This window comes from Onychomys torridus, chromosome 18 (assembly GCF_903995425.1).
Source record: "Onychomys torridus chromosome 18, mOncTor1.1, whole genome shotgun sequence".
Classification (NCBI taxonomy): Eukaryota; Metazoa; Chordata; class Mammalia; order Rodentia; family Cricetidae; genus Onychomys; species Onychomys torridus.
In genome coordinates this window covers 38,567,602-38,595,261 of record NC_050460.1, presented here as the reverse complement: position 1 = coordinate 38,595,261, position 27,660 = coordinate 38,567,602, and the positions used below count along the sequence as shown (strand labels likewise).

The 27,660-nt window shown below is 47.0% G+C and overlaps 1 protein-coding gene across 5 annotated transcripts in view; it reads right to left on the bottom strand.

The window, feature by feature from the left end:
- Nck2 (NCK adaptor protein 2) overlaps positions 1–27,660 on the bottom strand; it is a 128,560-nt gene that overhangs the window by 7,594 nt on the left and 93,306 nt on the right. For all 5 annotated transcript variants that reach the window (XM_036168339.1, XM_036168343.1, XM_036168341.1 and 2 more), the window contains one exon: positions 7,284–8,005. In XM_036168339.1, the coding sequence (XP_036024232.1) occupies positions 7,284–8,005 (722 nt within the window). The remainder of the gene's footprint in view (positions 1–7,283; positions 8,006–27,660) is intronic.

The following is a 27,660-nucleotide window of genomic DNA, read 5'->3' as shown; positions in this document are numbered from 1 at the left end:
CATAGACCCACTCACTCACCCTCAATCTGCACTGCTCTGCATGTGCTCTGTTAAAGACAAACATGTTCCAAGGCACACTGTTGCTCTGATTTCATCTCAAGACTACTTTAAGCGGTATGCGTGTGGGATTGCCAGTAGGCAAGCTAAACTCTTACAACTCCTCTGTGTGGCAAAGAAAGGTCCCCATCTCTATCTTAGGCTTCAATGCTAAGCCAGGCAGCCACAGTCAAGTGTCCCCGACATATCCTTGTGTTAACCCTCATTGAAAGGGGCATGCAGGGGGATGGAAAACATTCTTGGCTCAAGCCTGCAAGCCAGCCAAGGCTTTTCAGAAAGAAAAGTAGCTAGAAAGAGATTGGGAAGATATCTGTTTGCCAAGATGGTGGGCACGTTGAGCTGCAGGGGGTAGGGGTGGTGTTTTGGTACTCCACGTTTGTACTGACATCTGGGCAGGCTAAAGCCAAGCTGGAGGAACTGACCGAGGTGAGAATATGAGATGCAAGGGAGCTAGACACATTGCTGGGACAACCAAAAGCCCACTGTAGGCGATGATGAAGAGCAAGGGATGTTTTACCACCACAGTGCAGACAGCTGTTGGCTCAGATGACTCATCTCACAGACATATTGTGATTCTCAAGTGTTGTAGGGTGTTTTCTATTTTCTACATTCCTTTAGATCTATATTTCACTCATAAAGGTCAGCATGGATTCAGCTCTGTAGATCTAGCATCCTTTGCTCCAAATATTGGGGCCAGAAAGCCTGGAGTTTGGAGCATGTGCATGTACATGATAAGCTATCTTTGTATAAGAGTTAGTCTCTCATACTTGTCATGCCTTTTCACAGGTCCTAGACAATGGTGTGCTGTCTGTTTTAAAGTAAGCACTGAAGGCCAAAGGCTGGTGAAATGCAGTCTACCTCCAAGGGCTCTAGCTCACCTTAGAGCGGGGCAAGCAGTCAGGCTTTGAGCAATGGATCTTAGTAAAAGAGCCCATTCTAAACATGTGTATAGCCTGGTAAGTTTAAGATTCAATGGTAAGGTCCTATTGCTGAAGAAAAACAGTTACATATCACACCGAACACAGAGAAGTTGAGCTGGCACCTAATAGAAGTTTTATACCTACTGAGTAGTGGTCCTGGTACTGGAAAATACTCTGCATATTACAGGAGGAGAAAGGTAGGTAATCATCAATCTAGCTACAAACCCTGCCATCTGCAATGGTGACCTGCCCACAAGATATGCTGGTACAATAGTGGTACACACATTGCAGGAGTAACCAACCACTGTATGATTGGATTTGAGGTCCATTCCATGAGATGGAACTCATGCCTGGCCACTGCTTTAGGTGGTCAAGAACTTGCAACTGTAGAGGACATGAGCTCAGGGGAAACCCAAATCCTATTGTTCTGCTAAACTGCAGTGGTTTTTCAACCTGTGGGTTACGATCCTTTTGGCAGCTCTCTATCTCTAAAAATATTTATGCTATGATTCATGACAGGAGCAACATTACAGGTATGAAGTAGCAACAAAGATAATTTTATGGTGAGGGGTCACCACAACATGAGGAACTGTATTGAAGGGTCACAGCATTAGGAAGGTTGAGAACCACTGTGCCAAAGGAACATAGCAATAAAGTGACTCCTAATGACACACTGCTATACCCACAGATCAGCGCCTTGCTCAGCCAGCATCAGAAAAGCTTCCTCTTTCAGCCGATAGTAACTTACGGAGACCTACAAATGGACAATACGCAAAGAGTGAGAGATTCTGGAACACCCAGTAATTCTTCAAACTCTTCCTCTCAGGGCTGAGGGGGTAAGCAGAAGAGGAGGTAGAAAGAGTGCAGGAACTAAAGGGGATGAGGACTCTTAAGAAACGCTGCCTTCTAGACACAGAAGGACTGGTGCACACCTGAATTTTCAGAGGCTGTAGCAGCACAAACAAGGCCTGTGCACATTCAAGCCTGATGGGGCCCTACCACTGAGAGGAGAAAGTGGACACAGGGTGCTATCCTTAACCAAGAAGTTATCTGCGAATACTTCCACTTCAAAAGAAATGAAGTCTCTCTGGGTATATTAAGCACACTTACTTAAGGGTAAACCTCATACCCAATAGTAGATGGTCAACATAAAACAACTGAACTCAGTGGTAGTTTGTGAGCTTTTTGTCTCACATTATAGGCGTTACTTTGGTCTTTTGCATGTATATTGTGGTTTCTGATTTTGTGTTTTTGTATGTGTGTGGGTGTTTTCTTTCTTGTTTGTTTGCTTGTTTTCCAAAGAGAGAGAGAGAGAAAGAAAGGTAGGATTTGGGGGAGGGAAAAGCATGATTAGAATATATTGGACTAAACATTTAAAAAAATAGGTTACGGTTAGAAAATTTTTCATTTGGTACTGAGCAAAAAACGTGACAAAAATTACCTCCCCCTTCAAGAAAAAAAGAGTATATTAACTAATTTTAGGTCAATTTGACATAGTCTAGAGTTATTTTGGAAGAGGAAGCCTCAATTGAAAAATGTCCCCACCAGACTGGCCTCTGGGCAAGATGGTGGTGCATTTTCTTAATTGATAACTGACATGAGAGGACATAGCTCAGTGTCAACAGTGCCACCCCTGGGGGCTGGTGGTCCAGGTGCTATAAGAAAGCAGGCTGAGCAAGTCAGGGAGAGAAAGCCAGTAAACAGCACCCCTTCGTGGCCTCTGCTTCAGTCCCAGCCTTCGGGTTTCGGATCCGACAACCTTCTATAATGGACTGTGATGTGGAAGCAGAAGCTAAATAAACCATCTCCTCCCCAAGTTTCTTTTGGTCATGGTGTTTATCATAGCAACAGAAACCCTAAGACAGGGAGAGATGAAAACAGATGCTGCTCAGGCCAACCTGCTTTTCAGTTAGGAGTGAAGCTAGGAGATGAGCAGTGAAAACCCCAGAGGAACCCACTTGACTGCTCCTGTCTTCCAAACTGACCCAGAAACAGCTCACACTTTGACAAGACATTTTCTGAATTCTCCAATCCCAACACAAGGCAAATGGAGCTACTTTATTTTCAAAATTGAGAGGAATTTTTTTTTTTAAAAAAGTACACAGAACATTTTAAAACATGAGTCTCGCACTTAAGAGAGGCTAAGGGCTCTATGGAAAATTAAGCTTTAGGAGAAAGTTTTAATTTCTACCTCCATACATTTCTACCATTCTTAGGATATTGTGTTATCCAGAAATGATGTTTTAATATAACTGCTGTAAAATATATGAAACCATCCACAACCCATGATAAGGGCTCAGGATGTAGCTCAGTATTGGGACTCTTACCAAGCGTGTACAGGAGAGACCCTGATTCTATCTCTGGCATGGCCAACCAAAACAAATACGCCTAGCATCAATGACATCAAGGACACCAAGGACTGTGTCAAATAAAAGTTCTTGGGTGCCAGATGTCCCAGATCAGGAATCCTGAGGGGATAGGAAGGCAGTAATCTCTACATTCACAGCTCCTGAGGAGATTTGGATCTGAACTGCATTGTAAGAATCCCCATCTAGACAGATGGGTCAATGAAATTGTCATTAGAAATGTTTCCCTAAGAAATAAATTCTTAAAATGTTGCAACTCATTATTCTTAAACTGTGGCTAGAACGCTTTCTAGGAGAAATACAGTGATCTTGGTTGGGTTGGAGAGATGACTCAGAGGTTAAGAGCACTGTTGCTCTTTCAGAGAAGGCAGGTTCCATTCCCAGTGCCCACATGGTGGCTCACAACCCTCTGTAACCCCAATTCCAGGGGATCTAACACCCTCTTCTGGCCTCCAAATGTACCCCACACACATGTGGTACACAGGCATACACACAGGTAAAACATCCATATGCACAAAAATAACTTAAAATATGTAATAATTTATAAAAATATGTAAACAAAGAACTCATCAATTTGTATTTCCTAATCAAGAAATATAAATAGGGCTTTAAAAGGGGAAATGAAACACCCCTGACTTTTCATGTGGTCAGTAATATATTAATTTTTTTTAAAAAACAAGAGAGTTTTTCTCTACCTGAAACAAGTATGAAACACAACAAACATTAACGCCTAATTATTATCATGGCATATAAAGCACCGGAGGGGAATTATTAGCTCTCTGGGGATCAAAAGTCTGCAGAGGGAACACCCCCTACACTACTCTGGCCGAGGCTGTCCTGTGTCAACCCAGCAGCCGCTCCACCTTTTCAGAATGTCTCCTTACTTTGCACCCAATGCTTCCCGAGTACCTTCTACAAGGACAAGGGATCTGTAACTGAAAAAGAACAACAACAAACACTGACCGCTTGTACTGCTGGCCAGAAATCAAATTAATTTAAAGTATAGCCTTGTAAGCATGCCTACAGAATCTATGTAGGCAAACACTTAGGGATTTGATGCCCATTTCGGGCAGGCACGACACTTGTGGATGTTCTGTATCAGGCAGGTTAGTTCTCACAGTAATACTGTGCCTCCCTTGGCTTTCAAGAAGCACTGATCATTACAGATAAGAAAAGAAGCCAAGGGAGGAGAAGAGCTCACAAGAGAAAGGATGATGGGTACTGCAGCTGGGGATGGGATAGGCAAATGGGATGGGACAGGCAAATAGGCCTGCTTGGTTGTTCGCTCACTCCTCAAGGCCAGCCCACTTCCAACAGAGCTCTGAAATGTCTAGCCCCAGTTCTGGAAGGCACAGATGAAGCAATGTTCATTTTACTTGCAATATACCCTTCTCTCCTCAAAAGCAGACTTCTGTGAACCCAGATATGGGTAGATTTTCATTGGTCAAAGGAGAGAAAGAGTAGGCATCTATCAGTCCAGAGCCTTGCCTATCCTGCAATCATCTGAGATGGATTTTAATTGACACTTGTCAGGAAGATGTGTTTCCCCCAAGCTCTTGTTCCCATTCAGGAGTTAGGCTTCCCACAATCACTTCTATAATGGAGGCTCCAGGCCCAAATGCATCTGTCTCAGTCCTGTGGTAGAGTCAAGCCCCTGGGAAACACCTTCTATTCCCCAACCCCATGACACGCAATTAGATCCTGAATTAATGCTCTGTGTGACCTAGGCTTGACTGTAAGAACAAGGCTCTGACCTGAAAAATCCCCAAAGAACAGGAAAAATGACACAGAACATGGGCGAGGCAGCAGAGGGTTCAAAAAGACAAGGGAGTCACCCGTGTGTCCACCAGGACAGGCCCTTCACCAACACGGAATGCAGCCGTGAATAGACAAGACAGTAAATCTGAACCTGGCCCATTCTTCCATCAGGGAGTAAAATACAACACAATTGGAGACCCTTGTAACGGGTTCTTGGCACAGACACACAGCTTAACAACCCCAAGACCTTCGGGACAGAAGCCACACACAGTTACAGGCTGCAGGCCAATCTACATCTCTGGAGATGATACACATTCCAATAAGGCCTTCTTTGCCCCCACACCCCTGGCAACCAAAGCCTGTCTGACCTCAGCCTCTTAAGGCAGAATACATGTCCATAAAAGGGGTTAAAACAAATTGTAAATAATCAATGCCTCCATCAGCAGGAAGAAGGTTGCTTATGTGGACACAGAAAATTAACAGGTCTTTTTTGGACCAGAAACCCCAGGGGATCCTTTTCTCATCTGTCAATAAATGAGGCTAGTACTTCCCCACTACGTGGTTCCTGCCCCCTTCTCTCCCAAGAAACCACGGCAAATCAAGCGTTTGGTTCACAAGCACTTGGACTGGGCATTCTGCACCCTAATTGGGTTTTCAAAGCCTTCCCTGTTCCTACTCTGCACGTGGGAGACACCACTGTCCCTAATTCCTCACAGGCCCAGAACGTGATCTAAAGACAGCCATGCATGGAGCCTCCGAGGCATGTGAACAATGTCATGTGAAGTCCTGCCGGCAACGAGGAACCCTGGGCTTGATCAGGACATCTCAGCATTCAGATTTCAGATGCAGTCAGCATTCAGAGTCCTGCCTGAGAACATCTGAGGCTGAGGCCAGTTCTGAAAAGCTGCTGGCACCATAGAGGGATTCGGTTTCCCCTAGTTCGATGCCCCTTCTGCTATAAAGAACAGACTTCACTGGCCCCCTCTCCACAAGGGGCCATGACCTTGTCTCTCAGATCAGTCCCGTGGGGCAGGAGCGCACACTGCTTACTGTGCTAGCAGAGCAGAACACATACACCTTCTGTTCTTACACTGTGCACTTAAAACATGAAACCAAAGCCTAGGAGGACCAGTTAACACTTGAACACGCTGAACTAAATCCTTGCTTACAGGTTTCCAGGAGTCACTGGGAAGAGATGGACAAAATGGGATATTCCCAGGAGACACACACAGAAAGGCTGCCTGTGGAGAAGCTGTCTGGTTCTTTCAGAGAGACCCAATGAGCCATAACCCCTCACAAGCAGCCACCTGTTGGAGGATTGGCTGCGCCAGACAGGTGGCCTTATTCTCCATTTACTCATCTCCTTTGAGCACTCTAAGTTTCTCTTCAATCCTGTTTGTAAGTACCTTAAGAGCTTTCCAGAGATGGGCTTTTTCAGTGGCGCTGCGTGCAGCAGACAACCTTGAGATTATGTGGTTTATAAAGAAAAACAAACCAGCAACAAAAGGCTGCCTCAGAAGCCGGGCCCCTGCTAACTGAGAAGCCTGCTGTAGATGGCACCAAGCAAGTAATCCCAGGGCCTTCTACATGAGGAGGAAGCAGGAAGCGAAAGAAGGTCCACCTCTTAAAACTGGAAAAGAGGACGCCTCACTACAGCGCCCAAATCATCTGAGAGCCGAAAGGCACCTTCCACATCTTCCCACAACCAGGAAAAGGAACAGCAGCAGAGACCTCAGTCTACCCAATCCAGATTTAGTTCAGTTGGGAGCCATGACCCTGTGCCAACACGGTATTGATCAAGCTTAATATGTGCCCTCAAATACCATTTTGTTATTTCAAGTATAGTCCCTGAACGTGACAAAAGAATAACTCACCAGTCACGTCACCCACATGGGTGGCCCTTTCTGAGGAAGGTTCCAAGACCTCCACTGGATGTCTGAAACCACGGAAGATCAGAACCCCCCAAAATAAGTTTTCTGTTATGTCCATGACTAAGTCTAACTTGTAAGTAAGACTTGGTAAGATATTTAACAATGTTGAATCAGGCAAATGAACTGTAATGAAATCATTGAACATTGAGACCCGGGCTGGCGTTGAGTCCCTGAACTCGCAGGTGAGGGAACTGTGCATTTAGCTTTCGCCTGGCAGTGTGGCCCCAGCAGAGGGGCAGCTGGGCACTTACCGAGGACTCGCTGTCCCTAATGAGAAAGTCGCCCTCGACGCCCCGCTCATTGAGCGCGCACTCGGCCTGGTGCCGTGTCACGTTGCCATAGTACCACTCACGACCAGCAAATCGCCCGCTGGCTGAGGGCCCGGTGTAGCTGATTGGTGGGGCGTGCGTGGGGTGCAGGGCAGGCCCGTCACTGAGGACCACCACGTAGTTCTTGGGGACCAGGCCCACCTGGCCCCGGGCATTTTTGCACTTCCACCACTCAGGGTCGTTCTCGGGCTTCTCAATCACCTCCATGGTCTCCCCCTTCTCGAAGCTAAGCTCCTCCTCAGTGACCGAGCTGAAGGGGTACAGCGTCTGCACCACGTGCAGCACCCGTGCACCTTGCCCGTTGCTCAGTGCCGCACCCCGACGAAGACTCAGGAAGCTGGGGGCCTCGGCTGCCGCCTCATCTGCCTCTTCCAGCACATAGTTGGAGGGGAACCAGCCGATCTGCCCATTAAAGCTGCCACGCCACCAGCCATCACTGCATTTCTCCATGACTGTGACACGGGAGCCCTTCACCAGGGACAGCTCATCTTCTCGTTCAGCTACGTAGGCGAACTTGACGAAGGCGGGGATGTTGAGGTCGTAGATGCGGTCAGCACCGCTGCCATTGGCCGGGTACTCCGCATCGGTGCTCGGCGTTGGGGATGCATCCCGAGCGCTTGGCTTCCTCCGCGTCTTTCCAAGGCCTGTGAAGACATGGCAGAGGGCTCAGTTGGCACTGCGCACGTGTTGCACACCATGCCCATTCCTACACTTTGAGGGCGTGGGAGTTTTGTTTTTGTTTTTTTTTCACCAGGGAACCACAAAGACTGGTTACAAATGACAGTGACCAGCTGGAAAAGAAAATGGTACAGCTGTGTGGAACAGATACGAAGTTACTAAAAGCTGATACTTACCCATTAACAAGTGCCAACAGGCCTATGACACTAAAGTAACAACAACAGAGAAAAATCCTTCTAGAAGGATGGCCAGCTTTAGAGAAGCCTTGAGGCTCAGGACTAGGAAAAAAAAAAAAAAAGGCATAGAGAAGGTGCCTGCAATTTTTCACGGGGTAAGAAGTTGGACTAAATGAATGTAAAGACGGTGGGTCAGGTCACCACCGGAAGAGCTTGTATCCCGCCCTGCATCCACTTACCACCCTCCTCAATAGTTTGTAACCTTGCTCCAAGACCCTTCCTTCTCTGCTCCCCTGAATGCACTGCCCTCATATTACCTGCCTGCATGGTGTCCCTTCTGTCTTCCCTCCCTAGTCACAGTTCATCTGTGCTCACAATACACTGGACTGAATTTTTCCCAACAGCCTGGCGAGCGAATTGGTAAAAGATCCACTGACATACTGATTCCAAGGCAGGACTTTGAACGCTGTGATGGGAAACCTGCAAGCGGATCCTCAGATCAACTGCACGGGTTGCAAAAGAGCCAGCGGATGGAGTGGGTTTAAGTGATTAAGAAAATCTTCAGAGAGCATCGTGGTTAGGCTGTGCACGCTCTCTTCAGCCACATGTGAGTAAATACTGTCTTGTATTGGGAAACACACTCCTTTCCATATGCAGGAGAGTAATTTCGAGAAGTCCTAACCTAAGCAAGCTTTTGACCCAGTTAAAATGTAGAACTCCAGAAAATTCTAGGGGAGGAAAGTGCATTGGCTAAGAGCAGGGGATGTGCTGCAGGGGGCAAGACTTCTCTTAGTTTTTCAGGGACTACTCTCCCATCAGCTCTGCTTGGGGCATTCAGTGGAGCCCCTTGCAGACTCCCCTCCTCCCAGTGACACTCAATGACCTCCAAGGGTACTTGAATCCTCTCATCTTTACCCTGCAGAATAAGCAGGCTGGCCCTCAGGGTTGCTCTGCCCAGGGTGCAGGTCCAAAGGAAGGGCTGTGAGCTGCCATCATCCTCTAGTGGTGCCAATGACCCCGGCTCAGAGCCAGGAGCATTAGAGACGATGCAAACTGGTCAAAGTGAACACACTAACCTAACCTGGTTAAGGTGATGCACCTGCTGCTTTGGTTTGGACCACAGCATCTGATTCACATACAGGGGTTACATGAGAGCAAGTCAGAATGTTTAGCTCAAAGTCTAGATTTCTATTTTACTTAAGATCTTTACTTAACATCTTGGTTTGCAATCCCAGGTTCGGTTCAATCCTACCTAGTCTTCCCTATGTGTGTCGTTCTTCTCGCACAGGCCACATTGGGGCAGGGCTTACCTAGTCTTACTGTTCTTGTTTTAATTGCTATTTTAAAGACCCCATCTCCAGGTAATCCCAGTTTTGAGATCCTGGGGTGGTCAGGATTTGAACAGATAGATTGAGGGGGGGGGGGCGATGTCACAATTTAGTCTGTCAAGGGCATCTAAGTTCAGACGATAGATATTATGAAACCCATAAGTATTCCAGAATCAAGGTATTCTTAACTGGTAAGGGTTTTGGATTTCTTTGATCAGAACAGTATTTTGTTACAAGAGGTCCAAAGTCCTCTTCAAAAGATTCTTATCCACAACCCCAGCGATACCTGAAGGCCAAGGGTGTAGAAAGTCTTCTGGGAGTTGGGCCTCTGACGCTGGGTATTCTCATGGCAGTGGCCAGGACAGAGAAATCCAAGAGGCTGCCGCTGTACAGACTGTGTGTGTGTGTGGTGGTGGGTATGTCACTATTTCAGCCATGGATGTTATCCCAAGCCTCACCCATTCTCCCCCAGCAAGTGGGGAGACCAAGATCGGGAGAGATGGGGGACCTGGACAGACATTCCCAGACAGTGAAGCGGACACGGATCAACACACCCCATCATAGCCTGTTGAATTCATAACAGACCAGATGCTCCAGCTCTGTCAGAGCGAACTGAGGTGTCAGGAACATCTTTCCATCCACTAGCCAGAAAAGGAGAGGTCAATGGTTTCTTTCATGGTAGAAAATGAAAACAGTTCCATGGTGGTATTGTGTTCCCCAAAATATTGTGTATTCCCCGAAATAAACTTATCTGGCATCAGAGAACAGACAGCCACTAGATACAGAGCCACAAATGGTGGCTAGAAAATGGGAAGAGTAAGCCATAGCAGAAGTTGGGCGATGGTGGCGCACACCTTTAATCCCAGCACTTGGGAGGCAGAGCCAGGCGGATCTCTGTGTGTTCAAGGCCACATTGGAAACAGCTAAGCATGGTGACTCATGCCTTTAATGCCAAAAACCTATCCTTTAATCCCAGGGAGTGACAGGCAGAAAGAAGAAAGATATATAAGACGTGAAAACCAGGCACCAGAGTTAGTTAAGCATTTGGCTGGTTTAGCATTCAGGCTTTGGAGCAGCACAGTTCAGCTGAGAGCCATTGGGATGAGGATACAGAAGCTTGCAGTCTGAGGAAACAGACCAGCTGAGGAACTGGCGAGGTGAGGAAACTGGCTTGTTCTGCTTCTCTGATCTTCCAGCATTCACCCCAATAACTGGCCTCAGGTTTGATTTCTAATAAGACCTTTTAAGATTCCTGCAACACAGTTCCCTGAGTCTCCAGTCAGAAGCAGGCAGAGCCCTGAGACTGTAGTATAAAAGCAGCAGCATGAAGAATGGGTGAGGAATATGGGTAGAAGAGCAAGCAGAGACAGGCTGGGAAGAGCTGGAGAGATGCTGGGTGGGCAGAGCGTGCATGGGAGAAGACATGTGGGGTACTGAGAAGGGGACCCATCTACCCACTTTCCTCCCCTATCCTCTTTGCCCCGAACCTGCCCAAGGGTAGAGCTAGAGTCATCTGAAATAGAAGAGACAAGAAACCCTGAATATTGGCACAACAAGCTTTAATCTGTCTTCCTCTCTCTACTGCTGAGGACCTCAGGGAGAGCAGTGGTGGCCTGGGGTTGGAGGTAGCAGGGAGCTGGGCACCTACAGCAAGGTGGTGTTACCTCCCGTGTGAGGACCGCAATAGAAACTGCAATCCCAGGTTCAGACTGGCCTGTAACAGCCCCCAGCCTGCTCTTCCGGGCGTGACTTCCCTGAAGCTATGACAAAGCAGCTGAGGCGAAGAAGGCCCCACTCCCTTGTTCTCTGTGAGCACTGTTCTAGCATGCCTTCCCACTCCATCTCTTCTCTCATTAAACTCAACACCACGTATTTTTTTTTTTTTTACTTGTAACAGGAACAATCTGAACTCCAATATATGTTCATCACTTAACACAGTGCTATGAATTTCTCCTAGAATATGACTTATTTTCTCATCGAGAGAGGCAAGCCTTCACACCCATTTCTCAAGGACCCAAGCCATGTTTAACCGCCATAAATAGCAAACCCATGTAAACATGGCAGACCAGAACTCCTACCACCCAGAGCGTCTGCTCACCCCATCTCTACCACATGTGTTAGAACATGTCCTTTCTAGTGCCGTCTCCAGAATCCTCCTAACTGGGTCCCAACAACCAACTCCTGATGCGGGCACCAACAGTGGGGTCCCTCCTGTTGTCCTCAGTACATCCCATCTCAGTACATGCTCAGTACCTGTTATCTCATACTGACGCAGACACAGTGTGTATCAGGTTATCTGTACCAAACTCTGCATGAGAGTTCAATAACACATCCCTCTTTCCAATTCTTATGTTAATCATAAAATCATCCCTCACAGAACTGACCTGAGGGTGTGAACTTTTCAGCTGGGTGTGCTGCCTCAGCTTGCTTTGCATAAATCATATGGATGAGAATATCCAGAAAGAGCCCATTAGGAACTTTCCAACTGCTAGCAAGCTGTATGTTGGGTCAGGTAAAGTACTGCCTGTTCAATAATGCATAAATTGAAATACTCTGGGGGGGGGGGGGAACAGAACAAAAAGAGGAACAGAAAATCCCAGTGAAAAATCCCAAAACAAAACACTGGCAAGATGCTGTTTTCTGGGTCTTAGGAGCAAGATTTTAACATCTACACTGAATATCTGCGCTCAGAGAAAGTTCTCAATCTTCTGAAATCTATTAGCATATGAGTATGGTACTGGGCTGAAGGTAGCAAAATACTTACAGACGGTTTCCAGGGCCCTGCGTTTACTTCTCCCAACAGAAAAATACAGCTGTGGCATTCACAATTAAGAAACCTTAGCGGTCCACCTGTGCAATCATCTGCTACTACACAATACCTCGGGCTACACAAGTTCTCCAAGTCGGAAGTCTAAAATCACAGAGCTGGCAGACTGGGCGAGGTCCCACCTCCTGTCTTACAGCAGTCAGAGTGGGGTCTCCTGGCTATATCCTCACCTGGTGGGAATGGGGACAGAGGTTTCCCTAAGGCCTCTTTAAAAAGAACACTAAGCCTCTCAAAGGACTCACAACTTCCCGAAAGGTGGTGGTGATGATGGGGGATGGGAGGTTTCAACATGTCAACTGAGGCAGGACAGAGAAGCCTGAGGCCCAGCAGCCTGGCTGGTATTTTTCAGCTCCTGCTGTGGTGAGTCCTGTTGCATACTGCCAAGGAGACTCAGAGGCAAGTGCCCGTGTCCCTGACATTTCCTCCCTGCGGCATCTCTGAGCAGCTACGATGCTGCATCCTCTCCACAGGACCCTAGGCAGCAAGGCGATCAACACCCCCCTCGGCAGTCGACACACGGTTTCAGAACCTCAGAAGGGCTGACTGGACTGGCTGAGTTGTCCCAGGACAGGCAGCAGCCCTCCCTGGCACAAAGCTGCCCAAGGTGAGTAAGATTTGCCAGCTATGAGAAGGTGATCAAGCTCCTAATGAAGCCACCTCTCTAGAAACCTAGAGGCCACAGACTGTACCACAGTGTCACCTGGACGAAATAGAATGTGCACCTTGGAACTGTATTTTTCATTCCGTGAGCAGATAGACAGCGCCCTTTTTAAATAGCTAACAGCTGAGCTGAAGTTAAAGGCGGACAATTTTGGGGCACCAGGTGTGAGCTCTGTGGTCCCGAGCTACATTTTTATTGATGATAATAGGCACATTTTAACTTTCCTGAATAACATTACATACACTAAAGACTGAGTTCTAATAAAAGTTTGAATATGTCATACATTATTAATGTTAGTCATTTTAAAGTCAAAATCTTCTATGCACCCCTAACCCTGAAGATGAAGAGCTGCTATAACAAACACCTATGAGATGTGGCTCTCTCGACTGTCATCTTCCAGCTGGAGCCCTGCAGATTTAAGAGAACATGTCAAACAAATTTGATAGTTCTGAAATATATTCAAGCTAACTCGTTCAGATGGTGTGCGCTTGAATTCTGGGAACTCTGGGGCAAATCACTCCATTTTGTCACTAATCATATCTGTAACATAAGTGACATTTAACTAAAAATACTCCTTACGCTTAGAATACTATTTAAACTGTTGTGATTAAAGGGTATTAATGTGCGGGGACTTTCTCCATTAGAGTTAGGGCTTATTATTAAAGTCAACTAAAAATTAAGAAAGGCCTTTATTATTTAGGGGCCATGAGATTTGACATGATTTGAGTAAGGGAAGTGAGCACTGAAAATTGTCATGTGAGAAGAAGCATTTAACACATGGCTTGTGAGGGCTTCCCATCACTGTCCGACAGCGTGATCTGCATCTTGTTTTGTGGTAAATGCTGGTAAGGGCAACTCAGTTGTTTCAGATCAAAGTTTAAAATAACTTAACAACCACAACAAAACCATCAGGATAAGCGAAAAGACAAACCTTGAATTTGATGTGTGCTGGCTATGTTTTGTCAACACAACACAGAAACATGCCCTTTGGCAGGCAGGCAGGCCTGTGGGCAAGCCTGTGGGCATTGTCTTGATTAATACCATGGGTGGGCCCAACTCACAGGAAGCAATCAAATAAGCAGTGTTCCTCTATGGCCTCTTAAGGTAGATGGTGAAATAAACCCTTTGCTCCCCAAAGTTCTTTTGGTCATGGTGTTTTGTCATAGCAACAGAAACCCTAAGACACTAACTGTAGGATATCTGGACAGGCTGACCATGTAAGATAATACAGCGACTCTAGTTTGAACCCGGTCAGCACTTCTAAACCCTCTCAGACACAAGGCTTTTCTCCATGGGTTGGAGGGGCTCATTCTACATGCACTGTTGAGCCAGGGGGGGACCCATGTGTTGTTCAAGCTTTCCAGAGAGCATGAGGGAAAGCCATGGACAGCAGAAGCAGCAGTATTCAGCACTTAATGAGGCTGGAGGTGAGCAAAAGAGGACCCGAGAGAGAGTCCCCGCAGCATGAACCAAGCTCCCGAAACCAACATACATTCTCATGATAAAAGCTGACTTTAGTATACTTGTTTTTTGAAAGCTAAGTTTCAGCTGATTTTTGCCTCATCGATTCAGAGTCTTGAGAAAATAAAACAAGACTTCCCCCATCTTCACTCCCCACCTCCACCTTCTTGAATGTGCCAAACCACTGATGCTGATGCTGTGGTCAAGCAAGCTGAAAAGAACACTTTTCCGGTTGGGAGCCACCTGAGTTTGGCTGTGGGAGGGGCAGAAGGCACTTGGGCTGTAAACAATGCTCATTGGCTCCATGAGGCACCAGGAAGGTGCACATTGTTTTCTGAGCCTAGGGTGTCTTAGGTATCACTGCCAGAGTTCTCATGAGCAATCTATGACAGATAGATAGTATCTACAGCCAGGAAGGCTCACCAAGCAGCCTGTCTTCTGCAAGCTGACTGGGTGGAGAGTGGTCCAGATGCATCTCCCTGTGGCCACTGTCTTAGAAAGTATCAAAGACACCCCACTTGTGGTTTAGGGAATAGGACAGGCTCTCGGGTACAAACCAATTTTAGACAAAGTCAAGTTTAAATCACAATGGACTTAGTCACAAATGTGGTCAGTTCCTCTGGTCCTACAGACACCGGATTAGGCCAGTAACAATTTGCAGATATTTACGGCACAGCAGAAGTGGGATCTGATTTTTTTTTTAAAAGCCAGATCACCTCAGCCATAGCATGACCACCAAAGATGGGCAAAGGTCAAGGTACGACCCAGTATCCTATCCTGAAGAAGAATGTGAATCGATTCTACCAGTGTGGGCTCAAGGGAGGGACATGGCGGCAGGGTCACATCTTCCAACATCTTTACACTACTGCAAGATCTCCTGCATAAACGGGTGGCTCTTAGGCCACAGAGAGCTCAGGGACATTCTACCAGACTACAGCATTCCCTAGCATTCCCTAGCATCCCCCTCTCCCCGCCACCCCCTACGTCAAGGACTGAGCTAGGGTCAGCCATGACTGCAGGGTAAATTTCTATACACAGAACTTGGCCGATGTCCCTGTCTTCTCTGTCTTCTCAAGAAAGATCTCGGCTCATTTGCAGTTCAGTGCTCAGCCCCAAGCAAAGCAGGAGGAATGTCCCTCTGGCCCCTTGGCCATCACAGACCAACACTGAAGAATAATTCATGTAGACTCTTAAGTGCAGATGCCAACAACAACTTCTGCCGCTAATTAGATCTGTAACCTAAACTGAATTTAACCAAAAATCTTGCTTCTGCTAAAATGTTGTTTATACTAAGTTATGACCAGAGGCTGTTAATGTGTGGGCATTTCCTCCATTAGAGTTAGGACCTATTAGTAAAGTCAACTGAAAATAATGAAAAGCTCTTAATACTAAATGTCACTATGGTGACAAGTACAATTAAAAAAAAAAAAAAGACTCAGGGGACTGTCCCTGTGAGCCTGTGGCTTCTGAGCCTACTGGAAGCAGAGGAGCCTACCTAGATAAGGGCCAGGAGTGTCCCATGGCAGGAACTGCAGGCTATTTGGAGTCAGGAGCAGATAGACTTTGAGATGCTCCAAAATGTGGAGGTCTGGGTTCAGCACAAGGTGGGGTGGGTGGGGTGGGGTGGACTTGGGGGAAATCAGGTGCATGGGCCAGAGGCTCCAGAGGCCACTGAGAATCTACAGAGAGGAGGAGTGTGCAAGGGAGAGGCAGAGTTCTCCCCAGAGGCTGACAGAACAACATTGGCAAAGCAAAAGGCTTGTCATCTGGACATTCCCGCCTCAGTATCTTGCTAGTGAGAAACCCTCGTTACATGGAATTGGGGAACCAACATGAGGAAGGGGAAGATTCTGAATTCTAAACCACTGCAGAGCAAGGGACCAAAGGCAACACACACCGCCCGATGCCTATGCCCTCTTCCTTCATGGAACTCAAACACTCTATCCCACCTCACCCTAAGACCTCAGTCGCCGCCGTCACTGGGGTCATGTGGTGTCTCTATGCTCTACAGAGGGGAGTATGTACCCTCTGACAGCCAGACTGTGTAAACCCCAGGAGATGGAGAGTGGGCAGGAAACTCATCTAAAAACTTTAGTTCCTCCACGTTAACTCCAGCTTTGATAAGTGAACGTCAATGCCTTCTCCACCGGCTGAGTTGATCCCCAAAGTCCCTTTGTGGGTCACAGACAATACAGCTGTGTGGCAAGATGTCCTGGACACATTCATGTGCAATGGCAAGGAATAAGTACAATGTGGGCTTTCCTCCAGAAGAGAGGGGTTTACCACGAAGATCTGCTGAGCTCCTAGACCTGTCAAGAACATTAAAACTCAGCAGTATTGCACCCTGTGAGGAAGCCATCCTGTATGTAGTCCTCCCATGCAGGTTCTCAGGGCCACCTCCCCACTAAAAACAAAGAACAAGGAACAGCATATGCTCAGTGAATGAACTCCACTCTCCTCTCTCACCACTAACTACCATTTCATATACTTTGTCAACCCTTCCAACCAGTGCTGGGGACTGCTAGGAGCCTGGGCAGGTCAATTCCACCCCCCCCCCCCCCCCCCCCAGCATATGCCCCACAGCTGTCTCCTAGAGATTTCTTCTACCTGCCCTTTGAGAAAGCTCAAAAATCTTACTGTGTGCCAGCAAGGGTAGAAGGGTGTGGCCAACAAGGGGTTGTACTAATTCCTGACCCTCCCTCCCTTTCTTCTCTCCCGACTCTGAAACTAATGTTGATCTCTTTCTAGGGGAGTGTGCCTTATAATGAAGTGCTCTACCGAGTGTCATATAAAACTTCCAAGTTCAGAGTTGAATGCTAAGGATGGGAGGAAATGGGGAGATCTGTGAGGCGGGGGAGTGCCGTCACCACTGGTCTTCTCTCTGCCCAGGCAGTCCCTCTTCCACGGGGCAGATGCACCAAGAGCCATCCTGGGGATGGAAGGGTTGGGGCAACTGGCTCTCCCCAGAGTCACACAGTTCCGTGTGCACAGGGCTCTGAACTCTGAACTCCTGGCACAAATGAGAGCTGTTCCTTTCTTTCTTTCTTTTCTTTTCTTTTTTTTTTTTTTTGGTTTTTCGAGACAGGGTTTCTCTGTGTAGCTTTGTGCCTTTCCTGGATCTCGCTTTGTAGCCCAGGCTGGCCTTGAACTCACAGAGATCCGCCTGGCTCTGCCTCCCGAGTGCTGGGATTAAAGGCATGCGCCACCACCGCCCAGCAAGCTGTTCCTTTCTTTCTTAGCAGGCAGGTAAGCAATGTGACTCTAAACATTTAAGGTTGAAAAAAAAAATGATTTAGAGATTTTTTTTTTAAAATGCAAAAGCCAAATGGTAACACAGATGCCAATGAAAATACCTTAATTTTTCATGACAATTTTTGATGAAAATACATATTCAGCGCCTCTCAACACATACACCCGATCTAGGGGTATGAATATTTTGAATATGCAAAAGGGCGAGATGAGGCACAGATTACCAGTGACATTCTCCAGGATGACTGGAGGTGTCAAAGCCCCAGCAGAAGCTGAGCACACACCTAGCTTTCCAAGATTGTACTGGAGCTACAAAAACTGAACATTACAAATTAGAGTGAGTAAAACGGTCACGGGGAAGACACAGGCCAACAGCCTTCCTGCAGGACTGTCTGAGTCACATAGGGGAGGCCAGCTCCCAGGCTGCCTAGCTCTTGGGAATTCTACAGCAAAACTCTTCTGTTCTCCCTGCCACAGATACAGATGGTGGGGAGGGCAGTGCCAGGTGGGTGAAGTAGCTGGGGACAGCCCTGGATTTAAGTGACTGGCACCCAGCAAGAACCCAAGTGGCAATTGCCTAGAGTTTGTAGTAAACAAGGATTTTGATTAACGCTGGAGTGAGAGGCGGCGGTGGATCAATTGGAGAGGAGGAGAGGCAAGGCTTTCTCAGCTGAGCTGCACAGATTTATCTCCTATAGCACTCCCTCCTGCCCTCGGGGTCAGAAATAGATTATGCACCAGAGTGTCTGGAATAATCCCAGAGAGGCTGCTCAGTCTACACAACAAATGGTCTTAGCGTCACCATTAACAAGGCAAGGCTAGCTGGGCAGACTGGTTGTTGCCCTGGGTAGACAGAGGTGACTGGATGCCCAGTCCTCCAGAAGCCTGTGTTCCTACCTCTAAGTCCTTAGTTACTGATGGCCTACAATGAACAGTGCCTAGTTGGGACACATGGGACTTTGCTCCTGGCTTTGGCTAAGCCTCACTGTCTGGATTTCATAGCAAAGTGTGGCATAGTGGTCTAAAAGCACCTCCTAGAAATCAGCACAAAGTCCATAAACGACCTACACAGGAAATAAAAATCACATATATAAAAGCCACAGTGGATCCAGGGGTCCCTTTGAGGGCCACATAGCTAACTTTCGTCAATGCTACATTTTAACGTAGCATACCAGGTTAAATAGTATGGATCCGGTCAACTTCAATTAGGAGCATGACAGTGACTGTGTGTTACCACTAACTCTACTCACAAATACCTACTTGCAAATGTTACAAGTCAGCCAGTCAACAGCTGTGTTTCCTAAGGAAACGAAGATGCAAATCAAGCAAATTTCCTACAACCCACGCCATACTTCCTTGAAGAAACACGGGGCGTGCAGCTCAAAAAGATCTAGGAACTGTCCTGCAGAGTGGCTTCCACAGCTGGGGAAACGAACATCAACCCGAGAGCACATCTGCAGACCCGGTGAATTCAGGAACAGAGCGGAGAAGCAACAGCAGCCTGGGGGGCAAAGCTCTGGGCCAGTGGCTCTCAACCTTCCTACTGCTGCGACCCTTTAACACAGTTCCTCGCGTTGCCGTGAACCCCGACCATAAAATTATTTTCGTTGCTACTTCGTACCTGTGACTTTGCTTCGGTTATGAACTGTAATGAAAATAACTGAAACGTAGCAGGATAGCGGATATGGGACCCCCGTGAAAGGGTCTTTTGATCCCAAAGTGGTCATGAGTCACAGGGTGAGAACCATTGCTCTAAGCAAAAGGTCACATATGTGAGCACCTTGGCGGACCCCATAGAAAAGTACGTAGCACCACCTGTACTGGCTGAGTCTGTTAAGTAGACCCTGCCTGGCTCCGGGCACCAAGCAGAGGAGCCTTTGGATGCCCACCTACCTCTCTATACTACCAAGAGCGAGCACAAGGCCAGGGCCATAGGGAAGGGGGTACCAGCAGGAGCTCAGATAAGTGTGGGGGCGAGGCGGGGGGATGGGCTCAGCAGTCAGTACAGCTGCATGGTGCTAGTTAGCAATGCCCCAAGGAGCCTCAGCCACGGAGGGAAACAGCAGTAGAGAAAAGGAACATTTCAGACATATGGATAGGATCGAACAACAAATGCAGGCCATATGGGGAAACGCAGTCAGAAACACGGTAAGAGGCTTTTACTCATTCCCAGGCATTTTTAGCCCGTGTCGCTCTGTTCCACAGCTTGAATAAACTCTTTAGCTTGGGGGGCATGCGGGGGGGGGTGTCTTTAGAAAGCTGCCACATGGTGACTGTAAGAAGCAGCAATCAATATGTCGGTTATCTCGAAACACAGACAGCCCTCATAATCCCCAGGGCAGCATCCCCGGGTCTGGCATGGTCACCAAAACTTACATCTCCTCACATCCCTTATATAATATGGCAGGGTACTTGCATAGAACAGAACCTACGCAAACTGTTCCATGTACTGTCAGTCAAGGATCACCCAACAGAACGTAAGCACTATGTAGATGATGTACTGTATTGTATGGAATAAAGACAAGAGCGGAGCTCTGTATGTACTCATATAGACACAGTAACATTCTTGATTATTTTCAATCTGCTCATAGTTGGTAGAACCTTTCATGTGGAACCTACAGACAGACACAGGGGCTCACAGAACTGAACCTGACTCTCTGTCCTCCATGAAGACACAAGGGACTACTACTCCACTACTGCCCAGTGGGCAGAGCAACATGGGATTCATGCACCCACAGGAAGCTCCACACCTGCTTCTCCAAGTTTTCTGAGGCACACACTCCTCCCCGATCTCACGGTCCCGCCTCGCTTTTTGTCCTATTAGTAATTTTTTTATCCTTCAAAACAATCTCTCTTATTTTCTAATTACCCTCCCACTAATCTGCTGGAAGTTGTTTTACATTCTGGGTTCTAAATACTTGGAAGCTTGTGACATACAAAAACAAATCTGAGTTTCTTCTGAATGTCTGGCAGCACAGCTATAGAAGATTCCATAGTATTCCAGCAGTATTACATGTGACAGCCTGTTTCTATTGTGAACAATCTGGTGAGACAGAGTTGTAATGGATTCTAAATTACAATGCATTATGTTTAATTCATGCCTGCACAAGAGTAGATACGACACCATGGAGAGGATGAAGTCATGACAGAACAGACCTCAGGAGAGGCTGGACATCTGAGACAGAATTGAGATCCGGCCTTTCACATGTTATAATACACATTTTCCAAGGGCATGTTGGGCTTTGTCCTGTTCTTTAATGAAGCCGCTCCACGGAGTGACTTGGCTAGGAAGCATGTTCCAGGCAGGGCAGGGTGGCTAGCAGACCTGTTCTCATTCCTGAAGAACAGTCAGGACAGAAGAGCCCGTGACTTCGACAACAAGTACACTGCAAAAATCAACATCTCCCTTAACAGGATAAAAAAAAAAAGACAAAAACCTCTAAGCATCCCCCCAAAACCGAGAAGTGTGGGGACTGTCTGAAAACTGCTGTTCCCTGGCCAGTGTCAGGCACCCTGCAGAAAGAGTCCATATGCTCTGCACTAACTCCGCTGAGAACAGCCACAGCCATCAAGAAATCTAACTGTAATGCATACAAACACCAAGAGAGTAGATACAAATGCTAACTAACTGGTTCTTTCAGAGCCAAGAGTCCCCAGGGGATGTGCTTTCTTCTACGTTTTTCCACAGATTCCAGTTTTCTTAAAAGTATGACGTTTTAAAGACTGAAAACAACTATTTGATAGTTAGATGAAATATAGCCACTTCAGAGATTATATTTTTTACATTTTTAATTAAAATATAATCACATCACTTGTCCTTCCTCTTCCTTGCTCAACCCCCTCCCAAGATCTCACCACTTCAAACTGATAGCCTTTTTCTTTGATTATTATTGTTACATATAAATGGACAAATATATAAATACAACCTGCTGAGTTCATTTTCGTTGTTTGTGTGTATATCGATTGAGGGCTAACTGCTCTGTACTGGAGTGACCATTACAGAAAATGACAAACAGACACGATGATGCATGGATCCTCACCCCAACTGATTCAGCAGCAGCACAGCTCCTGCTCAGGGGCTGCCACAGAAAAGAGGGGGGACCGATTGGAAGAGCCAGGATCCCAGGAGGTCTGCTGTGAGACTTCCTTTCTTAGAAATAGCTGCATAAACAAGACCTGAACAATGGCTCAGAAACAGTCTGGGTAGTTGGAGCAAGCAGCAGGCATTCCTTACTCTCATCCTAGAGATACACAGAAAACAGGTCATCCATAGGGCATTGTTCTGATGAGGAACCAGCAGAATACATGGGCACCTGCTGTTTTCTTATGCCTTACATTCAACTGCAGTGCATGCTCATGATACTGTCTGGTCTTTGAAAGGCTACTTCCACACTGAAGTCACTACAGAACTGCAAACGATCCTACAGAGCAGGGACTCACGTCACAGCATCCCCCAGACCATGGCATGCCTTTAGGCCCAGGGTAGTCTCTAAAGAACTCCCTAAGCACGCCTGTACGTTTTGAATGCACAGCAAGGTGACAGGAGCCCTGTTTCCATGAGCCATTTGAGACTAAGCTGCTGAGACCACTCCAGTACTATACACAAACACACCCATCAAACTGGGAAATTTACATCTCTTCTTCTTCTTCTTCTTCTTCTCTTCTTCTTCTTCTTCTTCTTCTTCTTCTTCTTCTTCTTCTTCTTCCTCCTCTTCTTCTTCTTCTTCTTCTTCTTCTCCTCCTCCTCCTCCTCCTCCTCCCTCCTCCTCCTCCTCCCCCCCCCCCCTGTCATCATCTACTCTGGGTGCTCATCATCATCATCATCATGTACTTTGGGTGCTAATCAGGACCTAGTTTTTCATGTCCAAAATGAGGAAAGCGTTGTTTCTAAACTGTTCTCCAACATTGCACAAATGCTAACTTGAAGATAGTTTCCAATCTACTGCACAGGGCGGCCTGCCACTCAACCCAGATGGTCAACACTATGTAGACAAACACATCAGTCAGAGCCGAAGTGTACTCTGGATCTCCTATCTGGTGTTCTTAGGGAGGTCACGGGGCCATTCTCTTGCCAGGGGTGGTATTACCTGTTTCTATGTAACAAAAGACGTTTTTATGAGTTCACACCCCAACTGACTATACACATCTTGCTTAATTTAACAACCTACATCTTTCTATGTAAGTAAAAAAAAAAACCCATTACCATGCCTGCTGGCTCAAGGGCCAGTGTTTGAAGTCCCCAAATCCTTTCTAGACAGAATTTGGCATCTTTACTGTTGATGGGAAAAATGTATGTGGGGGAGGCTGTTTTGGCAAGGACAGCGTGCTATGTGACTTACAAGCTGCTCCGAGTTCATCTATCAGGTAGTTGCTGCAGGCATCCAGTGGCCCTTGAGATCTGTGACACGGGGCTCCTGCCCACTGCTACTACTACCTACCAGTTCACTGACAGACTGGGGGAAGACAAAACGTAGAACGGCCAAGGAAACTGTAAATGGCCTTTGTGGAAAACAGGTATGCTTTAAGAGAAGCAAAAATCTGATGGCACCAATGGGAAAGAGATTGCTTGACCCTGTGATGTAGCCCACGGTTCTGAGAGGAGACCACTTCACCCCTGTCAGAGAGAGGCATCAGAATCAGGAACACTACCTTACTTTCCTCCAAATACATGAAGCCCGTATATGGTACCCTGGGAGACTGCATGTGGTCCTCACGTCCAAACTGTGAGAAGTCACACATCGTGGTTCACACCCGTAAGTCCCAGCACTTAGACGGCTGAGTAAGGAGGGCTGCTGGGCCACTGGGAAGTCAAGGTCATTTCGGCTACATGGTAAGAGCAAGACCAGACCAGCCTCCAAGGCAAGTCCTCTCTGCCTTGGTGGGGGTTAGTTATAATGACTGCTAAACTACATGCTTCCTTTTTACATAAAGGAGAAACTCACTTCCTAGTTCACTCAAACTTTAAAGCCAGATCTGACAGAGGGGTTTAACATTCTTAATACTCCCTAAGTATTCACTGTAAAACACTTTTCTAAGCACACAGCTCTTGTCCTTGTCTGTCAGAGGGTTCCAATATCAGGCTGGATCCCCTGGCAGTACAGCAAAGGAATCCTAGAACCTGAGGGGTCCCAGGCAGGAACTTGGTGAAAGCAAAGAAAATATGTGCCACCCTATGAGGCAAGCATCCGGATTATCGCCTCACCCCAGTGTACCAGCATGGGGACAATCTTGCCTGTCTCTCTTGCCAGCCTATCTTCCCATCCCTCCATGGGCCCTGCTTTAAGGCCTCCCAGTATCCTGTTTGGGTCTGGATCAGGTTATGTCTATCTCTTGACCTCCCCATGTCTTCACCCCCATTTTCCTGCCATCCCTGCAGAGGCCATAAACGCTGCTCAAGTCATAATCACCTAGGCAAGGCTCAACTCCCTTGGGGTGATGGTGGGTTCTGGCTGGAATCAGAACAGTTAACAAAAACTGTGCTTGAGGCCTTTGGAGAGAAATCTTTGGAAATAATCTTCCAGAGAGAAGTGCCTTCATCCCAAAAGGCTTAGCACAGGGCTTTACAAGATCTAGCCCACACAGTCATGCAAGTCAAACTGCAATGTCAAGGACAGAAGTAGCCAGGGCTGGCTCACGGCTGAGCTCAGAGCTACGCCAGGACACTGCCTGAAGAAACAGCACTTGACAACCAATCACTCCTTGCTCTGCACGGGAACATTTTCTTGATTGTTCGTGACCAGGAGCTGAACATGAAAAGAGATCCAGCAGATAAATGCTTTGCCCTCATCAAAGAAAATACGAGATGAGCTTGTTTTACTCAATTACAAATCATCGAAAGACAAGAATGTCAATACTTTCAAAGAGATGTTTTTGTCAAATACACTGTTTCCTTCAAGTGGCTGGAAGAATGCACTGTGTGTGACAAGATTTAAGTCTCCAAGGTGCACAGACAGCCACACAGAGCCACTGTGTCCTCCCCTCATAGAGAGAAGTTCTAGTTCATCGTACTGTGGCTCTGTGAGTGACTCCAAACTAGGCATTGAGCATGGAAGTCCCATGGACCTCAGATTCGGGTGGTTTCCTAGAGCAGTATAAATTCCACATGGATGGCAGCACGCAGTACAAGAAGTTAAGGGATGGGGCACAGGTCAATACTGTTTTGATACCTTCACATGGCAGGGACGCTTGCCATTCTGCACATACAGTCTGAAACTCATGTGTTTAACTCTGAGGACCCATCAGAGTCCCTAACTAAACAGGAAGCCACGAACACTCAAGTCTCCGAGGTTTGTATCACAAGAGACACCCGGGAGACAAGAGGGGCCACAGCATGTACCTTCCCTTTTCTCGGGCCTACAAACTGGTGGAAGTCAGGCGGCGGAGATAGAAATGATTACACACGGACATCGTGTGCTTCAACAGGAGGCATGTGCTCTGCTAACAAGGTCCCCTCTTTGTCCAAAGCAAAGGCAATCATGACAGATACGTGAACACACCAACAGCAGCAGCAGCAGCAAGAAAATTACTGAAAATGGGAGCCAAGACAGTGAGGTGGCTCAAAGGAAAGGGTGCCTGCCATCAAATCTGAAGACCTGAGGAGTTCAATCCCTGGGTCTTACAGGGTAGCAACAAGGAACAAACTGCTGTGGGTTATCTTCTGGTCCCCTCCCCCCATCACACGTGTCCTCATTTTCTGTGTGCATGCACACATAAAAGGCAGAAAAAAAATGTAATGGGGGTCGCTTCTCCCCTGAGTCCCAAAGGCCCCTTGGCTATGAAAATGAACTCCTGTTAATAAGTATAGATATCTAAAACATAGTTTTATCTGTATTTTTGCAATCTTTCATGCTTAATGCAAACATTTCCAAAGAACTATGGGCTGAAATTGGGACGGAAGCTCACAGAAGAAACACCACTCTCACTGAAGAGATTTGCTCTGCTTGGCAAAGCCCTGGAGGGCAGAGTCAGAGCCAAGGGGAGGAAGTTTGAGAAATGTAAAATTTTTGATTCTATTTAAGGAAGCACTTTCTAGCAATCTGTGTTCTCCAAAAATGGAACTGGCCTTCTGTAGCAGCCTATGCATTCCAGCAGGGCTTGGGTGGCAATCTGTCAGGGACAGGGGAACAGGCCCAGCACCAGGGTGGGTGGGGATGCGCTGGTTTGGTCTGTGACTAAGGAGTGCGGGATGAGATGAACTGATCACACTCAGGGGAAATCTGAACACACTGGGCAAAGATGAGGCCTGGAGCTTTACCCAGAGGCCTTGGCTTTCCTCCTAAGAAAGCCAGTAGGCAGTGTCTAAGGGGCTGGGCTCTCCATGACCTCAGGGGGCTTACTTTTTCCACTTCCAAGTTATGTGTATTTTGTGGTTTACAGAATTCTGAAGATTTTTTTTTAAGGCAAAATATGTCAACAATGCTTAACATTACTACAGAGGGTGTGTTAGGAGGTGGCTGGGAAGTCAGTCAAAAACTCTCAGAACACCATGAAGGCACTGACCCATTCACCAACGCTGCTTTCTTTACCATTCTTTTTGTTGTTGCTGTTGTTTTTTGAGACAGAGTTTCTCTGTGTGGTTTTGGTGCCTGTCCTGGATCTGACACTGTAGACCATGCTAGCCTTGAACTCAAAGAGATCTGCCTAGCTCTGCCTCCCGAGTGCTGGGCCTAAAGGCGTGCGCCACCACCTCCCAGCCTCTTTATCATTCTTAACTGAAAGGCTAAAGAATAGGGCAGGGGCATTTCTTTGCAGTGACATTCTCAAGCAAAGAAAAAGAATACACAGGTGAGAGAATTCGGTGGAAAGAGCCCTAGAATGCTAATAACAAATGGCACTTTTCCAGCATTTTCAGAGTCTACGCTGGCCACAAACATCCTGAGAAAAATCCATGCACAGCACAAAATGCCTCCTAATGACTGAAGGCTTCACCCACTGAGCAGTCAGCACAAACCTTTATGGACTGTACAAGGAGGAAGACAAGATGGTCACCTCACCCCAAACACTCACCACTTCCAGTGTGATTTTGATTTCAGTTTTCCCATGTCTCCCTCACCTCTGCCCACTCCAGTGAAATGAATCCTCTTCTAGCAACAAAGAAAAACCTACAAACACTTGGCCTCGGTGATGAGACTGGCTCACTTCCACAGCAAATCTGAAGGGACAAGCTGGCACTGTTGGCTATAAAAATGACCCCTCAAACTCATCTGAGAGGGCAACAATTGTGAACTGCCAGCTCAGCTCAGCTGTCCTTCCACAGAACCTTCCTGATTATATTCCAGGGTAACCTGGAGCAGGAATCATGGTTAGTGGGCACCGTGTGCACACTCGGATGTGGCTGGCCGCCACTGTGGTAGTGATCTGTCAGACCAGTGGTTAACATGGTTTGGATGCATCTCCTTACCTGGGTCCTTGTGTTGGATTTAATCCCTACAGAGAGTAGTAAGAAGGAAGAAAGTGGTTCCTAGCACAGTGCTCAGAAGTGGAGCCTTTGGGTGGTGAAGGGGACCAGAGAGAACATGCATAAATGAATACTGGTGACTTTGCAGAGGGAACAATATCAACACACACACATACAGTTCTTTAACTCCCCCAGTCTGTTGCCATGCGATACCTCTACCACATTGAAACTTTGCCAAAAAGGCAATACACATGCAGCCACTTGACCTCATGTAAGCCAAATTAAGCCGCCTTCTTTATGAAGTAACCTACCATCAAGGAGTTTGTTACAGTGATAGGAAATGAACTGATACACCAGGGGAAGGGAAGCGGCAGGAAGTACAGAGGATGTCACAACTGAACAGGGCTTGTGGAAGTGTCCATTTGGGAGGCTTCCGATGTCACATTGCTCAGCACCAAAACTACACATGAACTAACTGCCTGAAACTGTGGTATAAAATATCCTATCGCCTACGATAGGAAC